The sequence below is a fragment of the Amphiura filiformis genome, chromosome 7 (genome assembly GCF_039555335.1).
Source record: "Amphiura filiformis chromosome 7, Afil_fr2py, whole genome shotgun sequence".
Taxonomy (NCBI): domain Eukaryota; kingdom Metazoa; phylum Echinodermata; class Ophiuroidea; order Amphilepidida; family Amphiuridae; genus Amphiura; species Amphiura filiformis.
Window position 1 is genome coordinate 64,927,186 of NC_092634.1, and position 27,271 is coordinate 64,954,456.

General features: G+C 36.7%; 1 protein-coding gene across 2 annotated transcripts; it reads right to left on the reverse strand.

Moving 5' to 3' along the window:
* LOC140157481 (uncharacterized) lies at positions 1–25,790 on the reverse strand. 2 transcript variants are annotated; one of them, XM_072180684.1, is made up of 15 exons: positions 25,574–25,790; positions 24,862–24,918; positions 22,768–22,805; positions 19,407–19,598; positions 15,213–15,333; positions 13,650–13,748; positions 11,497–11,654; positions 10,467–10,552; positions 8,633–8,821; positions 6,246–6,370; positions 6,074–6,110; positions 2,889–3,037; positions 2,255–2,396; positions 1,894–1,978; positions 1–706 (listed from the first exon to the last, which is right to left on the reverse strand). In XM_072180684.1, exons 1-15 carry the CDS (start codon positions 25,742–25,744, stop codon positions 505–507), a joined length of 1,851 nt encoding a protein of 616 aa, XP_072036785.1. In that variant the 5' UTR covers positions 25,745–25,790; the 3' UTR covers positions 1–504. The 2 variants fall into 2 exon arrangements, with proteins under 2 accessions (XP_072036785.1, XP_072036786.1); XM_072180685.1 differs by lacking the exon at positions 25,574–25,790 and adding an exon at positions 25,100–25,541.
* Positions 25,791–27,271: the final 1,481 nt, after the last annotated feature.

Sequence of the window (27,271 nt, forward strand, 5' to 3'; positions counted from 1 at the left end):
CTATTTAATTACTGGAAATTACTCTTTCAAGCTTTTAATACAAATAATTCCTTTTATGTTTTGATGAAATATGTTTATAAAATTTCTTTGTTGCTTGTTTCACTTATTCCATCTGTTTTAATGGTAGTATTAATCACCTACCCCTTGCAAATTAAGAAATATGATTTAGGATAAATAGCGCCACCTATAGTTTGCATTTAGTTAATAATGAAGCCAATTCTATATAAATCAAACAACCGTGGGGAAAAGACACTTATGTGACCCGGGCCCAAGTTCTTTGCTTCCAACTGAAAGAAAGACTGCGTAATATTTACATTTTATATATATTCATGATCCAACTTTGTTGCTGGTGAATGTTAATAAATATAGATTTAATATAAGTTTTATAATTGGCTGATCAACGGTGTACCTGCTGCTTCTTGTTACATCATGATAGAAGCACACAAGTACCGTACTGCAATTTAAAGATGAATCCCATTATTTTCATGAAATCTTGCCAGAGCACTACTGCAAATAACCATAATACACTTGTGGCTTCCTGTGATTTCCTTCAGTGAATCGCTCCAAAATATTACCGATGCGTAAAATGACATGCTCCTCCCACCATCGTCCCATGATTTGTAGGCCTACTGGTAGGCCTTGGCTGTCGTATCCTACTGGTACTACAAGACAAGGAATGCCGGTCAAATTGCCAATAGTCACGAACCTAAAAAAGACGAGAAAAGAGATTTGTTAAAAGTGTTCTGATGCTGGCTTCTCACTAGGACTACTGTACATTTAATTTACCTCTATTTCATAATACTGGGTGGCAACTATAGGGTCAGGGACATCTCAATCTTTGTACCATTCCAAGTAAGGGATGAAATCAAAACTAGGCCGATTCCGTCCGGTTCCATCCGGTTTCTATTGTTCTAAACAATGGAAACCAGACGGAAACGGTGGTTAACCGGTCGGGTTTTGATTTCATCCCTAAAGTACTAATACTATTGCAGCATAACTTTAGGAATTAGGGGACGTTATTAGGGTTTTGCCAGGGTGACGGTGGTTGGGAGTTTTAGCCATCACTTATCAACTGGAAGAAGGGCCCAACTCCATTTTTTTTTACAAAAATGAATTAGACCCAGCATTTTATTGCCAGCAGACTGTGCTTCCCTGTGTGTGAAAGATGAGCCAAAGTCCACTCTCTAAATAGTCTTCCATGTATACTTAATCATGGTTTTCATGGAAGAAAGGCCCAATTCCATGGAGTTGGGCCCTACTTCCACAAATATTGGGTTAAAGAGGAATTTTGTTCATCCATGAAATCTGCTTTTCACTACAATAAACTTTCTTCCTAACATATTACATGCTTCTACTTGGGCAATTAATGGATAATTACCAAATTTCTGTAGCTATAACACATCTGCTTACGGAACTGGTACTTACAGTATATTAGTTCGTTATATTAGCTCGTATTAAGACCTGTACCATTGCCATGGAAACATCATATATAATTTCGAATGTATGTAATATTGTATGTTCATGTATTAAAGGTCCCCTGGAGATGAAAACATTATGTCTATAAATCTTTTCCAAATATTAAGTTTTTTCTTAATATCTCAAAAACAGTTTTCATGGAGCTGGGCCCTTCTTCCACTCAGGTATTCAATTCAGTGCTCCAAGGTCTGCCTGAGGTGAAGTGTTTTGGCTGCCTTCTTGAATAAACATACATTTGGCTATTCCAGTTGAAATACATACACCCTAAGACATGACCACACAGGGGTGTATATTTCAAATAGAGTCACCCACTCATATAACTCCATTTAGAAATTCACACTCCCTGTGTGGACGATAAAGATCATGTCTTCCATAGGGGGTGTATGGATTTCAACTGAAATAGTCCATAAGACTCACCTCATTAGATCCAGAGTCTGGGAAGTTTTAGAGACACCATATTTAAGGTCCTTGGGATGAATTTCTGGTGCTGTTACGCCAGTTGCTGTGGACAAAAACATAGAGATCATGAACAATTTGAAGTACATATGTGACACGATCTGGTTTATGGGGGCCAAAGGTATGTGGTAAAATTCAACATTTGCATTCAACATTGCAGGGGTCAATTTCTTATTAAGATTATATGTTATGTTCATACAGACCCATCCACCTGTTGTTAACTAGTCAATAATGACATATGGTATGAGTACACCAGTAGAAATTCTAGCTGTCAGCTGTTTTCAAAAGTTTTAAGGTTATGTATACGTGGTAGTATGCTTACCTGGAGTGATAATAACATCCACCTTATCAAAGACGTGGTTTTGGAGATAATGTATACTCCGTGCACGTTGTTTATTAGCTGTAACATATGCATTGCTGGAGAATTGACTTGCAGTAGCTAGGATTAGGGCATTTTCTGAACTCTGAATTATAGACAAACAAAAAAAGAAGGAAAAAAATACCCAACAAATATTAGCAGAAACATGAAGCAAAGATTGTCGATAGGTTTGTAGTTGTGATTTTATCTCCAAAACTAAATTGAAGCAAAGTTCATTTAAAGTCATATTGTGTAACATTTCCATAATGTGCAGTTTTTCAAAATTCTCAAAAAAAAAACCCACAAAAAAAACACTGAATTGTCATTGAAGACCTGAGCACAAGAAGACCGTAAGACCACTAGCTCCTCAACATGTATACACTAAAGTTACGTATAGTTTCGGGGTTTTAATGTTTAATACATGTTCCAGGGTGAAAACATCATGAAAGGTTGTGAAAGATTTGTTTTAGCACTGAACATGAATAAAACATTACCAAACTATACAAAACTATACACAACTTTAGTGTATACATGTTGAGGGGCCAAAACACATCTTTCACAACTTCTGGCTAAGCCTGCACAGATACACAATTCTTACCAATTCTCTAGTATGCTCTGCAAAGTCTTGCTTTAAACCTGTCCTGAACTCACTAAGAAGTGTCACTAAATGTGCCAGTCTTATCTCTTCCAACTCGGCAATCTCAATATCTACCAACTTAGCCCCTTGTTCTGTCAAGAATTGAACAGCTACAGAAGAAATAGATGTATAAACAGTAAAGTAAATGAAAGCTGATTAGTTTCCTATCATCTGGTTTTCAATTAAATAATTTTTTGGGGAAAAAAATCCAATTCTGCTTATCATTTTTACCCCACAGGGACGCAAACATGGGTAGCAATTTCGAGATTTTGGTATATCAATTACCCCCTTTTCAAGGCCAATTTTGCATTTTGTATTTTTTTTTTCAAATTTTCTACATTTTTCGGAAAATAGCCCAATTTCGTCTCACTGTAGCCAACATTTTTGAAATTGCCCCATAAAAAGTTGTACAAACTACAACAATTTGGGTTAAATTTGCCCGAAGATTTTACATTTGGTATACCAATGGGCCCAAATATGTTGCAAAATTGGTATATTGATGGGTCCGCTTTCAAATACTCAGCGGCACACCCATATCCGAAACAAACTTGAGTACCCCCCTCACCTGGCCCCTGGGTATTTGTAGGACTATTACAGTTTCTTTTTGCCAATTATATCCATCCATTTCTTAATCAGTGAAGTAAAGTATATTTTTTGAGGACAGGTACTGATTAGGGAAGCATCTATATAATAATACTGGTAGTCTGTGACTCTGTGCCTCTGTCTGTCTGTCTGTCTGTCCGCCTATTTTCTCGGAGACTAGGGGTCGCACGTTCCTCAAACTTGGTGGGTGGGTGCAGCTTGACCCCAGACAGAACAAGTTTGTATTGGTTAGTGGGTCAAGGTCACCAGAGGTCATCTAGGGGTCAAATTAGTAAAAACTGTCATATGGGCATGCAACTTGGTGGGTAGGTGCATCTTGACCTAAGACGGAACATGTTTGTATTGATTAGTGGGTCAAGGTCACCCAGGGGTCATCTGAGGTCAAATTAGTAAAAACTGTTTTCCTCCTATTTTCTCAGAGACTAGGGGTCGCACGTTCCTCAAACTTGGTGGGTGGGTGCATCTGGACCTCAGACAGAACAAGTTTGTTTCGGTAAGCGGGTCAAGATCACCCGAGGTCATCCAGGGGTCATATAAGGTCAAATTAGTAAAAACTGTCGTATGGACATGAAACTTGGTGGGTACAGTCAACTTTTAGAGTCAAATTTTTGGACGGTCATTTTGGGGTCATCCTGGGTCACCCAGGGGTCATCTGAGGTCAAAATAGCAAAAATTGTCGTATGGGCATGAAACGTGGTGGGTACAGTCAACATTTAGAGCCACATTTTGGAAGGTCATTTCGAGGTCACAAGGGGTCATCTGAGGTCAAATTAGTAAAAACTGTCCTATGGGAATAAAACTTGGTGGGTACAGTCACCATCAGCCAGGTAATCGCGACAGCCGAGAACCGCCAAATACGGGTAACCGCCTAGTATAATTGAATACCTGAACACAACATGCTGCGCAAAACTTAGAAATAATAAGAATTCCTTTAAAAAAGGAATGGGGCGCCCAATAGGAACTTTGATTTGATATGCTGAAATGTAACCGTTTGGATAACATTTTTGTAACATTAGCATAGTAATCAAAGAAAGATTAGGAAATTATGTAAAGCATATCTATTGCAGTGGGAGAGGTGTAAAACCGTACTGCATAGGATGCATGCGGATTACAAGTTTCAAGTAAAAAGGAATAAAGCTCGGGTTACCATTTCGGTTACTATTGTTAGGCAATGGTATATCATGTACGGGGGGGGGGGTTTGTTGGAGCAGAATTATTATATTCAGAATTTAGCTTTGCATATATAATTCTTATGGATTGTTTTCAAACAGGGATATTTATATTTATTTCTTATGATTGACTGCATTGGTAAAGAAGACTAGAATAAAAAAAGTCAATACCGAATGCGCAGCCAATTGAGCTACCGAACTATCTGTTATAACTACGGGAATTTAAAGGAGGATTTCGTGATCCTAGCATCCTCTTTTTATGACATTTTCAGTAGATATCCACGAAAAAGCTTATTTCCAAAATTTCAGTTGATTCCGATTTTGCGTTTGCGAGTTATGCATGATTATGTGTATTACACTGCTCCATAGACAATGTGTTGTAATTTCGTTCTGGTGCACGAAATTCAAATTTGGCGATATTTTTGCTAAATATTATGTAGCCAGAGGTATCCAGTGGTGTAAAAATCTCAACTTTTTTTTTGGAAAAGTGGGGGGATGAGGCTGTGGATCACGAAATGCCCCATTAAAGGTTAACATCTCAAAGTCTTATTTATCGCAGTTTCCTCAGCAGCCACTCTCTCCATACAAGGAGCGGAACCAAACTAGCTGCTGAAGAGACTAAATTCATCGCAATTCCCGCTGCACTACCTTGCATTCAATGCATATTAGTAAACAGTAATAAAATCAAAACCAAAATATTTAATAGTTGTGTTATTTATTCTAAGCATTATACTTTTAAACAAAAGAGATGCAAAGCAAATCTAGCAAAACCAAACATTGAAGCAATTTGCAACTACAAGACAATAAGGGGGCACCCTCCGTAGAGGGCGCCCAAAAAGGTGCATTTTTTGGCTAGAAGGTTAATGCTCTGCGTGCTAGCCCTAGACTTCAACGTAAAATTTTTTTTGCAAATATCAAGAACTCTATCTCAAGAACCACTGTACCAATACTGGGCTTGTGTGTAATGATTTTAGTGCATTTTTCATGCTGCTTCCAAATATGGTCATGAAAATGTTTGAATTTTTTTAACAAAATTTAAACGTGTTGTCTGCAGTCGACACCCGCGTGGAGAGAGTTAAAACAGGTTGAAAATTGAGGTTATAGCACCTTCCATTACCACAGACTTACACTAAAAACATGTTTTTAATAAAAAGGCCACAAATATAAAATTATTTAATACTATAAGTTTCACATGACATTTTTAAGTTCATTTATCAGTGCTCGTACTCTGAATTATATGTCTGCACCCAAAGGTGTTTTGTATAGGGTAATAAATTTGTAGCATTTCCTAATTGTCGTCTAGAAATTTATATTTTATCCAACAAACAAGCTTTATATCTTGGTGCATATTGTAATTGTTAAAAACAAAATCACCTTTTCTGCAAATATCCACTACTTCTGAGCTAGCATCCTGTCAATAGGTTAATAAACAAACAAAAAACTGTAAGGCAAGGTTCCCCTTTAAATACAAATGCAATCTGCATCGGATAGTATTGATTTTACTATTCTGTCACCCCACCCCCCAAAGAAAAGTTGCAGAAATTACCTCAAAATAGGTTGAATAGATACCCATTTTTGTTCCTGTCAAACTTGTCTTCTCAAAATCTTCCAGTGTAATTGGTGGTTGCCATTTAGTATTGAGATCTTTTGGGTCGGGTCCAGCCAACATTCCTGAAAATTGATTTCAACCATCACATAACCATCACTTTTGATTTTATTCTCTACAATTTGCAAAAATAAACAATTTTAATCAAAACTTACATTTTGCCCTTTAATAAATCGAATAATTCAAAACGGGCTTACCACTAATGACCAATTACAGCAGCTCGAAATCACATTCTGTGCAAATACAGTAGTTGCACGTACGCGGAGGTCTTTGTACTGCGTAATCGCTCGCTATGTCACAAGTGGAAGTCATTGAATCATACATGTCCTTAAAAATTTTATAAAATCTTACCCTCGTATAGCCATAAAAGGAGAGTAATAAATTTTATTTCCCTGGTCTTTTTTTCACATACCACTCTCAGCAGGAGAGCTCCAACTCCAACCAAACCATGTAAAACTGTGTCATTTTAAAGTCAAGTTGAACAATGATGGCGCTATTTATCTTAAATCTTGTTTGCATCTTTACAAGGGCTAGACACTAAAAATACTAACAAATGGCAAGGACATTTTCAAAAAACTTTTTATCATAAAATGCAAGCAATAAGTCATATTATTTGGCTAATTTAAATTTAAACTATATGTAAATAGCGCCCTCAATTTGCACATAAATGTACAGTTTATAGAATAAAAATTACCACAAAAAAGAAGAAAAAACGAATAATTTGATATAGAAACGAAAATCTCTCTTTAGCTTTAAAATACATGCGTATTAGTGTGATAGCTGTTGGTATTGTCAGGTCTAGAATTGAATACTATTAAAATGTATGTACTCTAATTACGTGAACCATGCAAATTATGTGAAAAAACACTATTGTACTAAATAATAAACATTTTATTTTTTGTTCTTTTTTGGCGCACAAACTTTATTCCCAGCTGACCAGCCGATGCTCAGATCTTGATCCGCCATTTTGTCCCAGTGTAAACGAGTCGTTCATTCACAGAAATGAGCCGACACTTGCTTGTTGTTATAGAACGGTCGCATTTGAAACTAGTACCCTATCGGTTTAGGATATGGATTCTCTTCAAACTTACATACAATGTCAAATATTGTCCCCTTTATCAATCTATGTGAGAAAACGGGAACAATTTCAGCATAAATGTGAATAATTAGCATATTAGCAAGCCAATACACTGGTACGCGTGAATTGCATTCTGGTCAGGCATCCTGAAACAACGGCCGAGCGCATGTCCCGGTGGAAACAGGAAGTGTTCCCCTTTGCACTGAAAACCGGCTCGCCCCTGTACACTTTTATACCCTCTATTCATACTGATTAATCTTAAAAAACATTACATATCACTGCGCTCATTATCATTCTTGACAAGATAGCCCATGCTGTATTTACTTCGCTTAATTATTTCTTTATTTTTAGCTATATGATGCACATTTTCACATATTTATGATTTTTCTTTGTTTTATTTTTGTAACTAATTTTTTAATGAGGGGGAGGTGCTCTCATAATTTTTTTCATATTCCTCGTATCATGCTTGACAATATAGGTCATGTTTCCTTATTTATTTCGCCTCTTATGTATTTTTTTATTTGTGTTTTTTGTTTTATATCATTATAGCGCCATCTATAGTTTGACATTAGGGGGCCTATTTGATGTATTTTTGCGGACGAATTGGTACTGAGGTGAAGTCTTCCGAATCTATTCCGATTTCATTCTATGACTACCCAAAACTCCCGTGTTGTGTAAAATGCGAACAACTGGTAGCCTGTAAAAACTGCTGTGTTTCATGATTTCTCCGGAAATACATCGACTTGGAGCGTCAAATTTCAGGATAGTAATGAGAAAAATAGTATCTATTATGTGATACCAAAACCTCATCAACAATGAAAAAAAATCGGGGGATGATGCTGTCGATCGGGTTACGGACCTTTAAGCACTGTATGCTGTATGAATTGGTACCGTATTGGAGGGCAATGGACAAATATGTAAGAATGTTTGTCAAATTACGGCGACTTTTTGGAAAATGTAGCTGAAGTTTGATGTACAGATTTTCCTGATTTTAATGTTATTATAAATTACATAAAAAGGCATTATTACTTTACACTAATTAGCCGACGCTTTTGATTTCAAATCAACACTTTTTACAAATGCACACATTAGTAAACACATAACCCAACCCCTTTCAATATTGGGCAACTTTATTTACCACATGCTTATTTACCACACAATTTCTAAAGCATGTGTTGCACACTATGTGCGACAGTGAAAAGTATTAACGGCGCACACCCCACACATGAGAAGCGCCCACAAAACTTACCATACATAATAGCAGCATCTCTTACGTTACTACAGAGTGGTCCAGGATGCACGACAGTGAAAGCTAATGGCGCGCACCCTGCACATGACAAGCGCCCAAATGTTGCTTTCAGTCCCACAAGACCACACAATGTCGCTGGTATACGTACTGAGCCTCCTCCATCAGTACCTATGCTTACGGCACACAGACCTGAAAACAAATGGTTTGGAAATTGAAATTATTTACTAAATTTGTTAAATTCCAAAATAGGTAAAATTAAAATTAACATTAAAATTAAAAAAACATTAATCTTATTCATCAAATCGAATTCATTTCACTCAAGTTATTAGATTTTCTCTAATTTGCTTTAAACTGAAATCTACACATAGAGTAGACATTTATATAATTAACACTGTTCCCATAAAGACCCTACAACAACAACAACAACAACAACAACAACAACAACAACAACAACAACAACAACAACAAGGCATTTAATATAATGCCCAATGCCGAAAACAGCCTCTAGGCGCTTCCACACACGGTTGTTTGATGGCATGTAAACTGTTGTCAATTTTAAGAAAAGGTGAACAATGAGGACGCTATTTATTTGAAATCTTAGTTGCATTAGAACATCAGAAAAAAGACTAGCAAATGGCAATGCAATTTTCAAAACACTTTTTATCATAAATTGTAAGGAATAACTCATTTTGGGAAATTTAAATTTAAAATATATGTACATAGCGCCCTCAATTTGCACACAAATGTACAGTTTATAGACTAAACATACTGCAGTTACTGTCCGTTTTCCTATACACAATACACAGTGCTCTTTCCCATTGACGCGTGACCTCTACAAATAGCCTACTTTAAAAGTATGGGGATATGCCTAGTTAACGTCGCTGTGTGAAAAATAACCGGTCAATATTAAAAGGCTTTATCCATGTTCAAAGGCCAAAAGTACATATGAGGTTTTTCCCGCCCAGTGACGATAACCGACTGCAAATACAAGTGTGAATCTCTACACCTCAACAGAAAGAGGCAAGAGTATCAGAATTATTTTGCTGTCTTGCAGCGAACCAGTATATTTTTGGAAGTAAAATGTCCCAAAGTTCTTTAAAAAGCACACTTAAAGGAACATTTTGAGACTATAATAGCATATCCTCTTTTATGGTATGGTTCAATAGATATCCACAAAAAAACTCATTTCATAAATTTCAGCTGATTCGGACATTAAATTACATATTGGACAATGTCTTTGTAAGCGATGTTATAATGAAAGACAAAGATAAAAAAGACTGCGTCTGACGTCATCTGTCAATCAAAATCGAGCGCGGTTTATTTACAAGTGTCGTGATGATATGAGTTGCTGAACACGGCGGTAAAAACCGGGCGCCTTATTGTTTATTTTGCACCTTCTAACATACAAACCATCTCAAAAGTTAGGTATTTATATAGTAGGAAACTTTCTTTCGCGAAGGCACCATGTCAACAATGCCTAGAAAAGTTGCTTTTCGTCTGGTAAAAGTACGTAATTTTTCGCCATTCACTTCTATTCCTTTTCTCCGATCGGCACCAGTCACAAATCGACCTTCATTGTACGCGCTATTAACCAATCAAGGATCGTAGAGAATTTGATTGACAGTGACGTCAGACGAAATATGAGTTCCCGGTTTTGGTCCGGTTAGGTCCGGGATGCCTCGCTTGACTTTACATACCTGCTGCTACTGCTGATGCTGACCCACTTGAAGTCCCTCCTGTATAATGGTTCACATTATAAGGATTCAGTCCCGGGATTCAGTGCTGTCTTATGATGCCTAACAAAGGCATATAACTTGTCATACTATCTACATACCTGCTGCTACTGCTGCTGCTGGACCACTAGAACTCCCTCCTGTATAATGGTTCACATTATATGGATTCCGTGGTGTATTATGATACCTAACAATGACAAAGAAAATACATAAATAAAGAAATAAATCTAATTTATTGATCGCGCTCCGCAATAGTGAAGCAAACTCGGGATGATGGAAGGGAGGCTGCCGTGCCAAACCCACAGGCCACACAATTTATGCTGATCATGGTGGCCCAAATATCATTCCAGCTAGTTCAAGATCAGTGCAAGCCCTAATTAACCAACTTAAACCATTGAAGCCAGGATCAGCTCTCAGGGTTTTTGGACATGTTGACTGGTTCATTATGAAGGGGCAAAAGCCTAGTTGAAATCTGTCAGGGGGGTCTTTAAAGGGCTGATATAATATTAATTTTTATTCTTTCAGTTACTCATGATTTTAACAACAAAAAACCCATGATTTTTTCAATGGAGCAGGCTGCTCCATTCTCCCTCCTGGTTTTTTCAGCCAGTCTGGACATAGACATCATATATAAATAACTAGACAAATGGCGTCCGTTGTATTTTGACGAGCTGACTGAGGAATATGCCAATTAAGAGGCTCCTGTTTCCATATAATGTGACGCCACTTGAAATTGAAATCGTGTCGGACTCTTGAAAATATTCTCGAGCGACTTTGATTGTGCGCCATAGCGCGACTAATTATCGCCGCATGTGTGCCGCGCCGTTGAGATAAGCTTGAAAGAGTAATTTCCAGCAACTAAATAGCGCCACCAATTTTGTTATTAATAGATACATATTATATCCGAAAAAGCTTTAAAAAATACCATTAAAGTGAATAATTTTGTAAAAGAGGGGAAATTAAAGTTGAGACTGACTCAAAAGCATCTGTATACATTAGCATGATATCACTTTTAGCTGTTTTATTGGTTTTACATGATGTTTTGTTTGAAAAACTAATAAATGATCCCATCAAACAACCGTGAACACAGAAAGTTGATGAATGAGGGCAGCAGTCTAGTGACCTACTTACCTACTGACATTATTACCAGTTGTGCCCATCCCTAGTTCATGCATATTGCTTATCCCTATGATTACAGCTCCAGCTTTTCTAAACTTGGTGACTAAAGTGGCATCTTCCATACACTTTTTTGACCGGTAACATGTGCCAACTCGAAAAATATATGGTTCCTGTGAGACATAAAGCACACATATGAAGTGACCGATTGATTGGTTTTGTTCAAAACACTGTTAAAGCCATATTATAACATTTGCTGAGGAGAACGCCCTCAAAACATTTTTAAATTCTGTTTTTTACACGATTGTAATGTACTTTAGTCAATAAAGATACTCTGCAAAAATGAAGACTTTAGGTGCTGTAGTTTTGTCAAAATCTGAGATTTTGAATAAAACGATGGAACCAGCGTTTTATTATTACGATGGAAATATTAGTCGAACACGTATGCAGAGTACGTACACGGCGTGCGGGATACACATACACACACACCCCGAGGATCGTACCGTATTACAACCGCGTGAGTAACATGCATGGGCGCTAGTAGTAAATTCCAATTTTCTATCCTTTACCTCACTTGTTCGGCTCAAAATTAAAAGGGGACATACAGGGTGTCCCAAAATAAAGAGGCCCCTCATTGCGTCCTCTTTTCTCCTATTTCTGAAAAGTTGATCAAATATATTTTATGTATGTAAAGAAACCTTGAGTCGTTAGCTGTAATAAACCAAAATAATTATATCAATCGGCCCACAACTTTTGAAGATTATGCTCTTTTAAAGAAATGTACCCGTTTTTCACTCTGTCCACGGAGAAGGTTTCGCTACTTCAAAGATTGAAAAGGAGTACACATACCATGTATAAATATCAAACATTCCTCAATGATAACTTTATAAAATAACTATGGAATGGGCTTTACCGGTGGGTTTATGGGCAATGGATTTTGTTAATAGTGTCATTAATTTGTGGGTAAAATGGATGCCGAATGGGACTTCTTTTGCTTTACTTGCAATTACTTATTTTTTCTTGGTTATTTATGCCTTTTTGTTTTATTTTGTTTCTTACTTTCTTACTTTGTTGTTTCTTGCTTTTTTTTTTTATTTACAACATAAGTCCATTTCTCTTTTTAGGATAAAAGGTAGCCCTAAAAGGCTGTTTGGTTTGTCTTTAGTTCTTCTGAAGTGAGTTTACTGTGCTACTCTGCCCTCTACCAGGTTGCTTCCTTGGCGAATACAGGTTTCAGCCCTGGTCCTCATTGCATCAATTGCGTTGTGTACCATCCTTGTGCGCCGGATACTTGCGAATGCATTCAGTAATACGTTTGCGAAGATCTTGGATTTTGCCACAAAGGAAAAAATCAAGTGGTGTGAGGTCTGGTGATCGTGTAGGCCACTCCACAGCATGAGCCATCCCAACCACTCTGTTTGCTATCCGTGGACAGAGTGAAAAACGGGTACTTTTATTCAAAAGGGCATATCTTCAAAAGTTGTGAGCCGATTGAAATAATTGTTTTGGTTTATTAAAGCTAACGATTGAAGGTTTCTTTACATACCAAAATATATTTAATCAACTTTTTAGAAATAGGAGAAAAAGGGGGCATAATGAGGGGCCTCTTTTTTTGGAAAATAAGTACTAATCTATTTTTACAGAAATGTTATAATATGCTTTAAGCTAACTTGTCGAGTGAGTGCACCAAGGTCGTATTTGTCAAAAATGTTGTTGTTATTTGTTGGATTATGAAAAAAAGAAAGAAAGCGAAGTGATTCATAGTGCGCTATGCACAACACTTAAGAACGTTCCTGCAATCTTATTAGTTCTTACGAGTGTGATATATGATACGATATCACACACTTTAGCGCATGAGCGTCGACACGATACTCGTACGCGCTATTTGAACCAATAAGAGGTGCATAGCAACAACAACAAGACTGATCGATTAAGTACTAAAGATTCGGTACTCAGTACGGGCACTCTTCACATGTAAAGACCAGTTATAGACAAATGGCCCTAAAATAAAACGAACTCGTGCGAATTTCCTCAAATTTTGCATATGATGTAGATTTAACATCTGGAATGTAATGCAAGTGATGTCATTGCTGCTCTTCTAAATTCATTTTTAAAATGTCCGCCCAGACCAAGGTGATGACGGAGTCAATACTCTTTTGTTGACTTACACAGCTGTATTCCTCTTTGACACACACTGGTATCCCATCCAGCACAGATAGAGGCTGGGCAGGTCTAGACTCAAACCGTTTAGTAGATTCAGTTGCCATCTGAAACAGAGAAACAAAGTAATGTTAAATCATCTGATGTTATTTTAATAAATAACCACAACCAGATCAAGCTGTCCCCGATATATTTCACGTTTCTACAGTTTCACGTTTCCCCACTCCACCAGTCTCTTCAGTTCCGAGTTAAGACATTATATTTTCAGATTAGAAGGACTTCCTATGCACTTCGATTCAACTCCCTTGTCAGTTTTTATGTTCCCACTAACCTAAGAAATCATCTGGTGATTGGGTCATCTCTGCTTCTTTCGTCAGCATCCTACGTGTAGATATGTTTGACATAAAAAAAATCCATTTTTATGTACACTTTTTCATATTTTTTGAATTAAAAAGTTTCAGAATTGTAAATTTTCATGACCATATTTGGAATCAGCATGAAAAATGATATTTAGAGAAAATATCTCAGAACTTGAACTTTTTATGTTGAAGCCTTTGGCTAGCACGCAGAACATAATGGAAGTGGGGAATGGCAAAACAATGAAAATCAATTTTTTACCAGAATTGGGCTACTTGAATATCAATTGTCGCGCCTTAGAAAATCACCCACTACTTCCAATATGGCTACTTTTGCAGGTGTCCATCGGCCGCAGTTATTTCTTCTTTTATTTAGCCGAATTACAAAGGAATTGATTATGAATTTGAGTCTCTGAAGTTCTGAATCGTAATAACAATGGGATTTGTGACAATTTATGGATTGGTCAGTAACTAAGCCTACCAGACGTTTATCATTTTAAAGTGCTCTTCCGTCAATTTCGGTGATTATAATATTCTGAATTCTGGTAAAACCACCCAAATATCTGGCAATTGAGAGCAAATGTGATGCGCCTTGGTACTGAAAAGTTCTGGCAACACTGGCAGCAAATATCATGGTTTGCAGTTTCAAAAACTGTATTTTTAAAAAAACCCGCATCATATCTACCATACCATACGTGTCAAGGATTCACACAATTGTCTTGGGTTCAAATCTTGGTCAAGGAAAAAAGAAGAGAACCAAGGATCTACACGAAGGGATAAGCATCATAGACTGCTGCCCTCATTCGGAATATGTATCCTAGGTCTAGACAATAGGCGGATTAGCGGCCATTTTGTCTTCGACATGATTTTATTCACGTGTCCTTATACTTTAGTACAAATATATAAGTTAACAGGTTTACAATATTAAAATTATATTTTGAACATACAATATATTCTGTAGTAAATCGATCAAATGACGGTGATTGTTCAGGTATTATATGCTTGATAAAATTAAACTGTCTGACCAGTCAGTATTCTCCTCCGCCGTCAGTGTGATTCCGGACACTCCACGTACCGTGTTGCGAAGGTGGAGGAGACTAAAGCTGTATTGACGAACACGCATGCGTTAAAAAATATGTAGCCTAGGTCGAACAATAGCGTGACGTTGTTTCCGGCATTGTTCCTATGCACTTTCACCCTCCTGAGAGAACTCACTCTTCTGATCTCTTTTTCATCCCATTGCACTATGGCTCTCAGCTGTGGATCTTGTTTTTCGGTATCGCGTAAAGCTTCAATGACCTTCTCTGCAACATCATTAGGAGTCAACTCAAGATTTCTGTCCATAAAAGAAAAAAAATAGGCCTATCAATAATTACTGTCTTAATCTTAATGGATATAATTTCACACGCAACAAAATATGACAACAATTTCAAAATCTTGACTGTTTGGCACATATTTATTTTCAGGAAAAATGAGTTGTTTGTTGAGCAAAATCTAAATTTAATTTTCAATATCGTTTTATGCGTGCCCGGCCATTTTCAGAGCTTTATTTCGATGAAAATTCTATTACAATTGGCCTAACAGTTCCAGTGATAATTGCAAAAATAAAGTTCAACCAAAGTGCAACAAATTTGAGCCCCTGATGGTTATGCCATTTTATGCCATTTATGTGATTTTGAGGTGCTTACCCAGCAAACACAAAACGTTTTCGACATCATTCGCAAAAGGTTATAAAAGGTTGTCAGAAAACGTTTAAATGTCGGGTTATATAAAGGGTACATTAATGGTATAAAACGTTTTCATAACATTAAATAACATTTGTTGGTAATTTACTGCACAGCAAACACAAATGTTTTACAGAAAACATTTAAATATCGGGTTATATAAAGGGTATAAAACCGTTTAAATAACATTCCAAAAACATTTTTGAAAACTTGGTACAAATCATTCTAAACAGAATGTTTTTTTGGGGTTGAAAAAATATTTTGCAAAAAATGTTTGCCCAAAATATTTACACTAACGTTTTTAAAATGTTTTTACGACCTTTATATAACCCGACATTTAAATGTTATTAAAACGTTTTGTGTTTGCTGGGTGCAAATGTTTTAACATAATGTTATTTAAGTGTTGACAAAATATTTGGCCAAAAATGTTTGCAAAAATAGTTTACAATGACATTTCGAAAACATTTTTAAAATATTGTTGTAGTGTGTTTTCATACAAAACGTTTTAAACGATTTCATGACCTTTATATAACCCGACATTTTAATGTTATTAAAACGTTTTTACCTAAACCAAAACCCAAAATATAACTTATTTAAAACGTTTTAAAAACGTTTTTGTGTTTGCTGGGTAATGAGCTGAGTATAGGTAGTCGTAATTGCGGAGTAAGCAGCATCCAACCACCCCCCCCCCCCCTGGGGAATAGAAAGTGTAAACATTACCCCTAACTGCATTGAAAACTACAAAAAACTACAGGCTGGGCGCATCCCTCTTTAGCGGGCATGGGGAAAAACAAATAGAGAGCCTCTGACTAACATCCCTCTGAGAGCTGGAATTGATGAGCTCTCTGGGAGTTTCAGCGGTGACGGGTGGGTAACAAAAGGGCGCTTTCATTCTATATGTACAGGATGCATACAACCATGGGTGTCAATCCGGGGGGCAGGTGTCCCCCACCTTTCAGCAAAATAGCCCATTTTTGTTCTTTTCAGCCACTTTATAACAATTCAGGCCGATTGTCCCCCCCCCCCACACACACACATGTAGCCTAATAATATGAGTTATTCCTTTCATTTCATGTCAAAAAGTTGTTAGAAAAATGCTTTGCTATAATGTTACTCATTTTTATGATGTTTTAATGCCATTATACAAGTGTCTACTCCTTGTAAAGATGCAAAGAAGGTTTAAGATAAATAGCGCCATCAGTGTTTAACTTTTCTTAAAAATGAATACAGTTCTACATGCCATCAAGCAACCGTGATGCAGTTACTTGTCCAAATCCTGAAAAGTTTTAGAACGAGGCATCTAACATCTATTGCAGCTTGTCCGGGGAATATAATACGGGTATCATCCCCCTATATCTTTTCTCTCTTTTTATGCTAAAATATCATCCAATTCCAGAAATATTATGCAATAAAAAAGAATTTTTTAAACAAAAATATCCGGAATATTTTTTATTTAGGTCCCCAGATCCGAATTTCCGGATAAATCCTGAAAAGTTACATCCATGTTAGACTTAAAAGGGCATTTCGTGATCCACAGCATAATCTCCCCCACTTTCTCAAAAAGAAGTTGCGATTTTTATACCATTGGAAACCTCTGGCTACATGTTTATTTGCAAAAAAAATCTATCTTGCAGATTAAGTTATTTAACAAAAATATCGTGAAATTTAAATTACGTTCTAGTACACCAGACCGAAATTACAATACATTGTTTATGGGGCAGTGTACACATAATCATGCATAACTCGCAAACGCAAACTCGACATAAACTTAGGGAATAAGTATTTTTTTCGTAATTATATTCACTGAAAAATGTCATAAAAAGACTATGCTATGATCAAGAAAGACTACTTTACGTCCCGCCTCTGCCAGTGCCATGTTTGTGGAAGGGAAAAATAGCATATGATTATTTTCATGCACCTTGCAAACTTCAGTTGAAAGTGCGCAAAGTGCGCGCTTTTTTGTGTGCTGTATGTCGATTTATTGTGCCGCGAACACACTAACCACTTCATGCACAGTCATTTTTCATACACTCTTAGATAGCGAGAACCAATCAGAAAAAGCGTTAGAAAAATCCAAACCATGCATTGCTTGTGTATAATGTGCACTCCGCGTAATATGCGCAGTGCTTGCACAGCGTTCGCGTCTCGTAGGCTTGATTCATTTTTCGGGTGGGTTGATGCATTAATTCATATTTTGCTTCTGTTCAATATTTTAGTGATAATTAACTTGCGCTGATGTTGATGCGTCTAATGCACTCCCCCTTCGGGGCTTGTGCATTAGACGCTTCAACATCGGCACGCACTGCATTATTTTGTCTAATTATCTCCCAACAAGTAATACGCGTTCATTAACCTATAAATATTGCTCAAGCCAAAAGATGCATATTATCATTCGTTTTGGGTTTTTATTGATAAATGCCGCACAGTGTCATCGCCCCGATATCTTCATGGCAGAAATCGCTATGGTAGGTTGAATCCGCCGCCACGCATGGTCATTTTGTATCGACCTGTTTAATAGTTTTGAGTCGCATAATGGGCCGAAGGACATCTGACTAAGGCTACTGACAATAGCCCCGATTAGCTCGGTGGCTGACCTCGCTGTGTGTCAGTCGAGCATGGTACTCCATAGGTCATATTCCTTTAGACTACCTTCACGATTGGCCTATACACTGCGCTATATAATTCGGCACATAAATCAGAATTATTGCCGGAATATTGTCAGTTTTTGACTCAAGACGCAAGCTACTGTCTCAAGACGCAAGCTAACGACTATCATATCTGTTCAAAATATATATTCATGTGCAAGGAACCACGTCTGGTTTCTTTATACGAAGTCATTTACGGGACATATATTTTCTACGCCGGTATTCAAAGATTTTCTTCTCATATCAAACTCGTGCATAGCAAATCCACGTGTATCGATCCCGGGTATTTATTTTAGTATCTCTGCTGAAAAAGAAATTATTAGCCAGGCGATGTCGGTGTGTGCCGCTGGTACACTATTTAGTCTCCATGCATAACAACCCAATAATGGAGGACTTACAATAGCATTACACACTGGGTTATTCAAACCAATAATGGAGGACTTATATCATTACACACTGGGCTATTCAAAGTCTGGACTCCATATACAGTAAGCCAAAAAATTAAGGTACCAGTTGCGTTCACTCCTGTATATTCTAAATAAATAAAAATATGTCAAAATTAAAACAAGCAGCCAATGCCTGTACTCTTTAGCTCTGATTTAAGACCTTATTTGTTGAAATTGGTTGAGAATGAAAGAAACGGTGATCTAAAACCTAATGAAGAAACGAAATCAAAAGAAAAGTTGCACTTATGTGTTCTAATCAATGAAAGCACGACGCTAGTTTTAACGTGCTAATCAATGGAAGCACGGCGCTAGTCTTCTTGTTCGCGAACGCTTTATGTGCGAATCAACAGGGCATGCTATGTAGCAAACTGCAACTTTTAAATTGGCATGATCGTTGGGATTTTGGATCGTCATGTCTTTATTTCGTGCACAATTTTAACAAATGAGGTCTTAATTTCGAGCTAAAAGATGCAGCTATTGGTTGCTGTTTCCAATTATGATATATCTGTCTTTGTTAGGATATACAAGGGGTGAACATAACTGGTACCCTAATTATTTGGCTTACTGTAGGTGTATGGTCTCTGCCAGCCTCACCTGTATTTGTGATAATAATCTGATATGGATTCAAATCTAAAACTGTCGTCTTTCCTTGGAAGTTCCTTGATGATCAAATCGTCTACGCTGACGTCGGAGCCATCAGATACAGGTCCATCAAATGGTACTAAGGGTTGGTATATTGGAGACTCATCCAGTACTAGGCGATCTATTAAGTCCAAATGGCCTCTTCTGTGATTCAAAATAGTTTTAAATATATGTATTTTATTGTATTTTACTCCATAGTTTTGCCTTTATCTCAATTTCAAATTTGCCGCCTTTGGCCCCCATGGACCAGATTGTGTCACATTTTGAATGAAAATATACACTCATAGAAATGACTTGTTCGCCTTGTTGGCGCAATTCAAAAGGAGTAAGTTTGGACAACTCAAAAATAGTGTAAAAATTGCCAAAACAAAATTCATTTTAGTTATCCGAACTTAAATAAAAATTCCTTTAAAAGGAATAGGGTGGGCAAATGAAAAATTGTCAAGAGAAATGAAAGAATGAGTAAGTCAAGTTCACAATTAAAAACAGGGAAATATGACATAATGACACAACATCGATTTCCAATAGGGGAATAACACAAAACGTATAAAACAAAGTTAAGAGTTTTTAACTTTATACGTTTATACGTTTGTTATTCCCCCATTGGAGGTTGTGTCATATTTTCCCTGATTTTAATTTGATCTATTGCTTATCCTTTGTTCTCTGCTGGTCAGTTGGAACAGATTTTCCCTGTTTTTATATTAACCCTTCACGTCATAACACAAGACGTTTTATGTTAACATTTTATATAAAACATGGTTATAAAACTTTTGTAGATAATAGTTATTTAAAACATTTTCGTAATCATACCTAGAGGTTTTTTTATCATCAGATAGAAAGACTTCTGCTCATCTTCTCTGGTGAGACAACAGGGCTGCTTTCCATATCAAAATCTGTCATATCAATTTCCTCAATATGTTGTATTGCAACTTATGAGGGGAAATGTTTGATTTTACAATATTTCGATATTATTTTTTAACTTTGTAACTTTATTATGATTAACATAACTGTATTTCAAAGCGTCGAACTATATCATTATTTTGTCCCAACAAAAATAATCCAGGGAATAAAATATTCATTCATATTTCTACTGGTGCACATGCAATAATTTGTCTATAATACCTTATACAAGCACTATTTGTCACAAGATTTGAAAAGTAAATAGCCTATGTACACACTGAACACAATGCACATACAAGCTGTATTTAAGTATAGTCCTCTTGCTCTATGAAAAAGGGATGTTTATCCAGGACCAATTACTAGTACAAATGTAATTATCCCCTTCAGCCAAATTCACTCCAGGCTATACTAGGGCACCCCAATGATAAACCACAGTAGACAAGCCAAAAGATAGAAAATTGTTATGTAATAATGGTATTATGGGATATTTTTACACCATTTTGATAGCTCTATAATTGGGCATCAGCAGGGGGTAATTAGATAAATTTGTGGGTTTGATAGTAATTCCTTTTTAAGCTGTCAGTATAAAATGATATATATGACCTTCACGATGCTATTAATTTAGCCCAAAGATTAGGAAAACTAGCAAAACTGGTGAACTGGTACTGTTCAAATAAAAACATCTGCAAATCTTGCTGCAATTTCCAAATAGTATTTCTATTACTTAAATAATTATTTTTGTTATTTCTTTTAATACAAACACATTACTGCCTATGACGACTTTATCGTATTACTTACATATCAAAATCAAGTAATAATTACAAAACTCGCCGTAAACTATCACCTCTGTGGGTGTTTGGGATATAACCGGCACGAATATTTTCTCAACACTGCGGCATGTGAAAAAGTAGGTCAATAGTCAGAGAATACAGGGAGGGTGTGGCACGCCGCACCCACCCAAAAATGCTGAAAAAGCTCAAAAAGTTCCGTCAACTTATCAACTTTGTTGACATTACTTAAAAAGTTGATGTAAGTCGTTGCGTCAACTTTTTAAGTAATGCCAACTTCTGAATTCAAGTTCAGGGAACTTAGAAAAATAAACAAGGTTCAAAGAACCAATTAGTTGAGTTATTGTAACTCAACATGTAAGTTGATGTTACTCGTTCATATTAAGTTACTGGTACTTATTGTTTTGAGTTATTCCAATTTGGTACTTTGTTACTTAAAATTCACGTAATTGGATCATTTTCTGCACAATTAGCAGTATTCAGATATTTATTTTTGTAATCAGTGCAAAATTTTGTATACTATAGCACACCTCTAGAAAATTATGCTAACCTAATTTCATTTTCTGAGTTGTAACAACTCAATAAAGCAAGTGCAAATGAGTGCGACCAACATAATGCTATCGAGTCAGCGTTACTCAAAATGGTACGCGTTGGCATTACTCGGAAAGTTGACGCAACGACTTACATCAACTTACTGAGTAATCCCAACGAACAATTTCTATGAGTGTAGGACAAAAATAGGGCAGGTTACCAGTCAAATGAAGTGGGTATATAGATCAGTAACTATTCTTATGAAGGAAAAGTCCCAAATATACTTTATTTTTTGCATAATGTGTGCATCATTTTGGACTGGTATGAGGTCTATAAATAATATATACTGAAAAAAAATAGAGGCCAGAAAATAATCTACGCGCTGACCTGCTGAAAATGTAGGACAGCTGTTCACAAAGCACCCGAACATTTTCAATTTTACATAAAATTCGCTAGTAAAAGTGAAAAAAAAAACATGTTAATTTCTTAATTTAAAAAAAAAATGGAATTGCAGGATATTTTGTAATAAAATATAGGTAAATATAGGGAGAGTTAAAAATATAGGAAATATAGGGCCACTTGAAGCCCTGGATTGCTCACAAGGTGATTTAAGTTGCTCCTGGAAGCATTTCCAGTCCCGTTATCCTCCGACTAACAGTGCAATTCATTTAAAGGAGTATTTCGTGATCCTATAGCAGCCTCTTTTTATGATATTTTTCAGTAGATATCCACGAAAAAAGCTTATTCCCAAAATTTCGGTTGATTCCGATTTTGCGTTTGTGAGTTATGCATGATTATGTGTATTACACTGCTCCATAGACAATGTGTTGTAATTTCGTTCTGGTATACCAGAACGAAATTCAAATGTCACGATATTTTTGCGAAACGAATTAAATTTGCAAGAGATATTTGGTACATAAACATTATGTAGCCAGAGGTTTCCAGTGGTATAAAAATCTCAACTTTTTTTGAGAAAAGTGGGAGATATGAGGCTATGGATCACGAAATGCCCTTTTAAAATGACTGCACAAACAACTTCCTTGCACTCACAAGTCACATGTCACACAGAGCATGTCACATCACCAAATACTTACTTCAGTGATGATGGAACTAAAACCCAACTTCCTATTAACTGAAAGAAACAAATGTTATGGGAAAAATGATTTATAAAAAGATAAGCAAACAGCAAATCACAAAAGATTAATAACTTGACAACTCCTCCCCCAAAAGAACCTGAAGAGATCTACAATCAACGAATTTAATAGTTGGTACGTCCACTTGCGTATTTTCTTTCACATGACCATTGTATCACAACCCCGCGTCCGATTTACACGGGTCTGTCATGTATTTGAAGCAGACACTTCCCCTTTATTAAACTTCCCCACCCCCATCATTCAATGTTGAGGGGTCTTACTGGTCTGATGCGGACATGGCATTGATCAACATTGTATTGGGGGAGAGGGGGAAGTTATTCACGATAGCACGTACTAAGTGTGCCAACCTTAAATTCGTTGATTGTAGATAAGTTGCTAAAATATAGCACACATCACTCAGGGAAGGGGCAAGGGGGTACTCCAGATTGGTTTGGGTATGGATTTGCCACTGAGAATTTGAAAGGGAACCCTTCAATATACCATTTTTTAAAGAAATTTGGACCCATCATTAATACAAATTGCCAAAAAGTTTGGGAAATTAAACAATTATGGAAATTTAGTTGTTTGGATGACACTTTGATTTAATTTGTTCTGTGGTAAACACAGCTTGTTTCCGCGAAAATAACAATCGCAACAATTTCTCTCTTATAACAAATCGCGAAAATAATTGTACACGAAAATTACCATTTAATTAGTAACCCAAAGTTCAGTTAATACCCGGGAGTTAATATTATTGTTCAACCAACCAAAGATTATTTTTACCGTGACCTTGGAACACAATAATCTGTATCAAACCAGTACAGACCAAACAGGTCATGTATCGACTCGACTAGTCAATTTTGTTCCATATTTATTTGTGAAATTACACAATACAAACCTATGCTACATTTACAGGGCTATTCAAGTTGAAATCCATGATACATGTGCCATAATGGGGTTACCTGAATTGGTGATTCCATTTGAAATCTATACCCCCTGTGAGGGAGATCAAGGTCAAGTCTTCCAAAGGGGGTGTATGGATTTCAAATGAAAATTTAAAATCATAGGATGAATTTTACAGCTTGGGAGGGAGGGAGGGAAGGAGGGAGGGAGGGGAAGGGGGAGTAAGGGAGGGGTCAGGGGGTACACATACATTATAGTACCCAACCTATAGCATTGCCATTTAGGTTGACATAATTAAGGGTATTTTAATACAAATCACAAAAGAGTAATAACTTGACCACTACTCCCCTAAAAGAACCTGAAGAGATCTAGATAAGTTGCTAAAATATAGCACACATCACTCAGGGAAGGGGCAAGGGCGTACTCCAGTTTGGTTTGGGTATGGATTTACCACTGAGAATTTGAAAGGGAACCCATCAATACACCAATTTTTCAAGAAATTTGGACCCATCACTATACTAAAAGTCAAATTTTGGGGCCAAATTTAATACAAATTGCCAAAAATTTTGGGAAATAAACAATTCCGGAAATTTTGTTGTTTGGATGTACACCTAAGGCCGTATAAAATTAATGTTTTGGTTCTCGTCCAGAGGATTTTCATGAATTGATGAGGGAGGGAGGTGTTTGGTTTTTTTTCAATGTAAAATTAGCATTGTCAGTAGTTTTCGGTCTTCTCCAACAGTGCTCGAGGAAACGATGAGGCCCTTTTTTTCAAATGTGAGATTCTGAGGATAAACCCCCTAGAGTACCACAAAAAGACTTGGAAGTGATGCTTGTTCTCTAATAAACTTATTTATATGTATGAAGATTTCATATATCATTCCAAAGTCTAAAAAAATTGAAAAATCTAAATAAAAAAAAAATCTGTAAAATCCCAGAAATTGAGGAGGGAGAGGACGAGAACCAAAATATTAATTTTACACGGCCTAAATTATGTACATGTAGGCCCTACACTTAAATATTTTAAAATGTTTATTCTTACTTAAACAGCTATGTTAATCTTGGCAATCTGATCGCTTGTATCTGGGCCGTGTTATTTTTTTGGCAATTTAGATAATATAATGACAATTAAATAAAAATGAGTTTGCTTACCGATGTATACAGGATTGAGGCCATCCGAAGAAGGAAGCCATTCAATGGTGGAAGAGCCTGTAAGGACAAGACAAATGTTACACGTCAATTTTCGTAAGTGGTAATGGGTGTAATTAGCTATTCTATAGATGAGGTGACGGCTATATGTTTAAAAACAATGGCACAGATTATCATTGTAACCAGAAGCACAGGGAAGAATAGTTGCGAGTAGCTACATGTACCACTCTGTACCACTCACCTGATGTGACAATTCATATTTGATTGGTTCTTCATATTTCCCTGGTTCCCGTCTGATTAGTGCACACTGTCCATGTTTCCTAACACACAATAACCAACACACCACGATAACCAGCAAGCATAGAAGAATAGTTGATAGTAGCTACATGTACCACTCACCTGATGTGACAATTCATATTTGATTGGTTCTTCATATTTCCCTGGCTCCCGTCTGATTAGTGCAGACTGCACATGTTTCCTAACACACAGTAACCAACATACCACGATAACCAGCAAGCACAGAAGAATAGTTGATAGTAGCTACATGTACCACTCACCTGATGTGACAATTCATATTTGATTGGTTCTTCATATTTCCCTGGCTCCCGTCTGATTAGTGCAGACTGCACATGTTTCCTAACACACAGTAACCAACATACCACGATAACCAGCAAGCACAGAAGAATAGTTGATAGTAGCTACATGTACCACTCACCTGATGTGACAATTCATATTTGATTGGTTCTTCATATTTCCCTGGTTCCCGTCTGATTAGAGCAGACTGCACATGTTTCCTAACACACAGTAACCAACACACCACGATAACCAGCAAGCATAGAAGAATAGTTGATACTATTCCTGCAATTAGTTCTGTCTCTGCCATCATAAAAAAAAACCCTCAGCGAAAATTACACGTCGTCATCAAAATAATATCAAACTGCATAACGTATAGGCCCTATACAGGAATAAGTGCAAATTATGTGCAATGCTAAAACACTGGTTATTATTTGTAAACACGTAGCTATCAGGTGATGTTTTCAAAATGAAGTTATTCAACCGTGTCAGGAAAGTTCAGTTTCTATTCAACACTACCATTTCTTAATCACGTGGCACTGCAAATACTGATCATGTGCACTCAACCTATAGCGAGCCAGAAAGTCAGCAAAAACACAAGTTTGTATTAACATATTACATGGATAGAATACTTTTCCAAAGAATCAAAGCTAAAAATACGTGAATGTGAAGGTTCAATTCACCAAAAACAAAAATAAAGTATAATGAGTCAAATTTTAACTTTAAGCCTAAGACACAGTCAAGGGAGTAAATCCGTTTTTGACAGTGGGGTGGGACACAATGACCATTGGGGTGGGGGAGGTGTCTGATGGCGGTTGCCCTCCCCCAGAAGTGAGAAGCTTTTGGAAACTGAAGGCCTTGAAGCCATTTGGTGTACCATTTTGGTATTATTATTGTGTACAATTTCTGACTGAAAAAGCCAAAAATATGTGAAATAAAGGCAGAATAACAGCCATTTCGTGGTCCATGTTTTCAATATTATTGTAAATTATTACTTTAAACATAGTGCTGGGTGTCCTAGCAGAAGCGAAAAGGAGATGTTCAATGGCGGCTGTCCACCCCCCCATTCAGAAGTGAGAAACTTTTGGAAACTGAAGGCCTAATTGAAGCCATTTGGAAACAGAAGCGAAAAGGGGGTTGTCTGATGGGAGTTGCCCGCCCCCCCTCAGGAGTGAGAAATCTTTGGAAACTTATTCTGTCTCCAAAAGGTGCTGGATTCACTATGACTATATACTTCAAAAAAAATGTCATTCGGCCTAATCATGCTAATGCTGAGCTATTAAAAAAAAGACTTAAAAAACCAAAGAAACATGCAAGTCCGGAACATGAAGAGTCTGTAATATCAAAATACTTTCCTAGCACGAGCTCGCTCTGCGCACATTTAAAAAAAGAAAGAAAGACAAAAAAAAAAAAAACACGACATAACATGTACGTCCGGTACATGATGAAATAAAATATAAAGAAAATAATGTAAAACATGGCTTTTAGAGTAGAAAGAGATGATGAATCGGGATGAGATGCTAAATGCTATCTTCAGGAGATAGCGATAAAAACATAACAAAAATAAAAATATACCCTAACACTTTCCTAGCACGCGCTCGCTCTGCGCTCATTAAAAAAACATAGCTGAGCTATTTAAAAAAAAGGTAAAAAAAAAGCAGATAAACATAGAGGTCCGGAACGTAATGATTCCGTAATATCGCTTTAAAATTTCTGATCGGGACTGATGTATTAGAAAGAAAAATATAGAGAAAATAATATAAAACATGGCTTTCAGAGTAGTAAGAGATGATGAATCGGGATGAGATGTTAAATGTTATCTTCTGTAGATACCCAGCAA

What these genes read in the sequence shown, in the direction of transcription:
- LOC140157481 (XM_072180684.1), bottom strand. Translation starts at nt 25,744, where the DNA reads ATGATGGCAGAGACAGAACTAATTGCAGGAATAGTATCAACTATTCTT. An exon ending in TCAAAGAGGAATACAGCTGT is followed by an intron (nt 11,655 to 13,649) that starts GTAAGTCAACAA and finishes TATGTCTCACAG; the next exon opens with GAACCATATATTTTTCGAGT. An exon ending in CAGAGCATACTAGAGAATTG is followed by an intron (nt 2,397 to 2,888) that starts GTAAGAATTGTG and finishes TCTATAATTCAG; the next exon opens with AGTTCAGAAAATGCCCTAAT.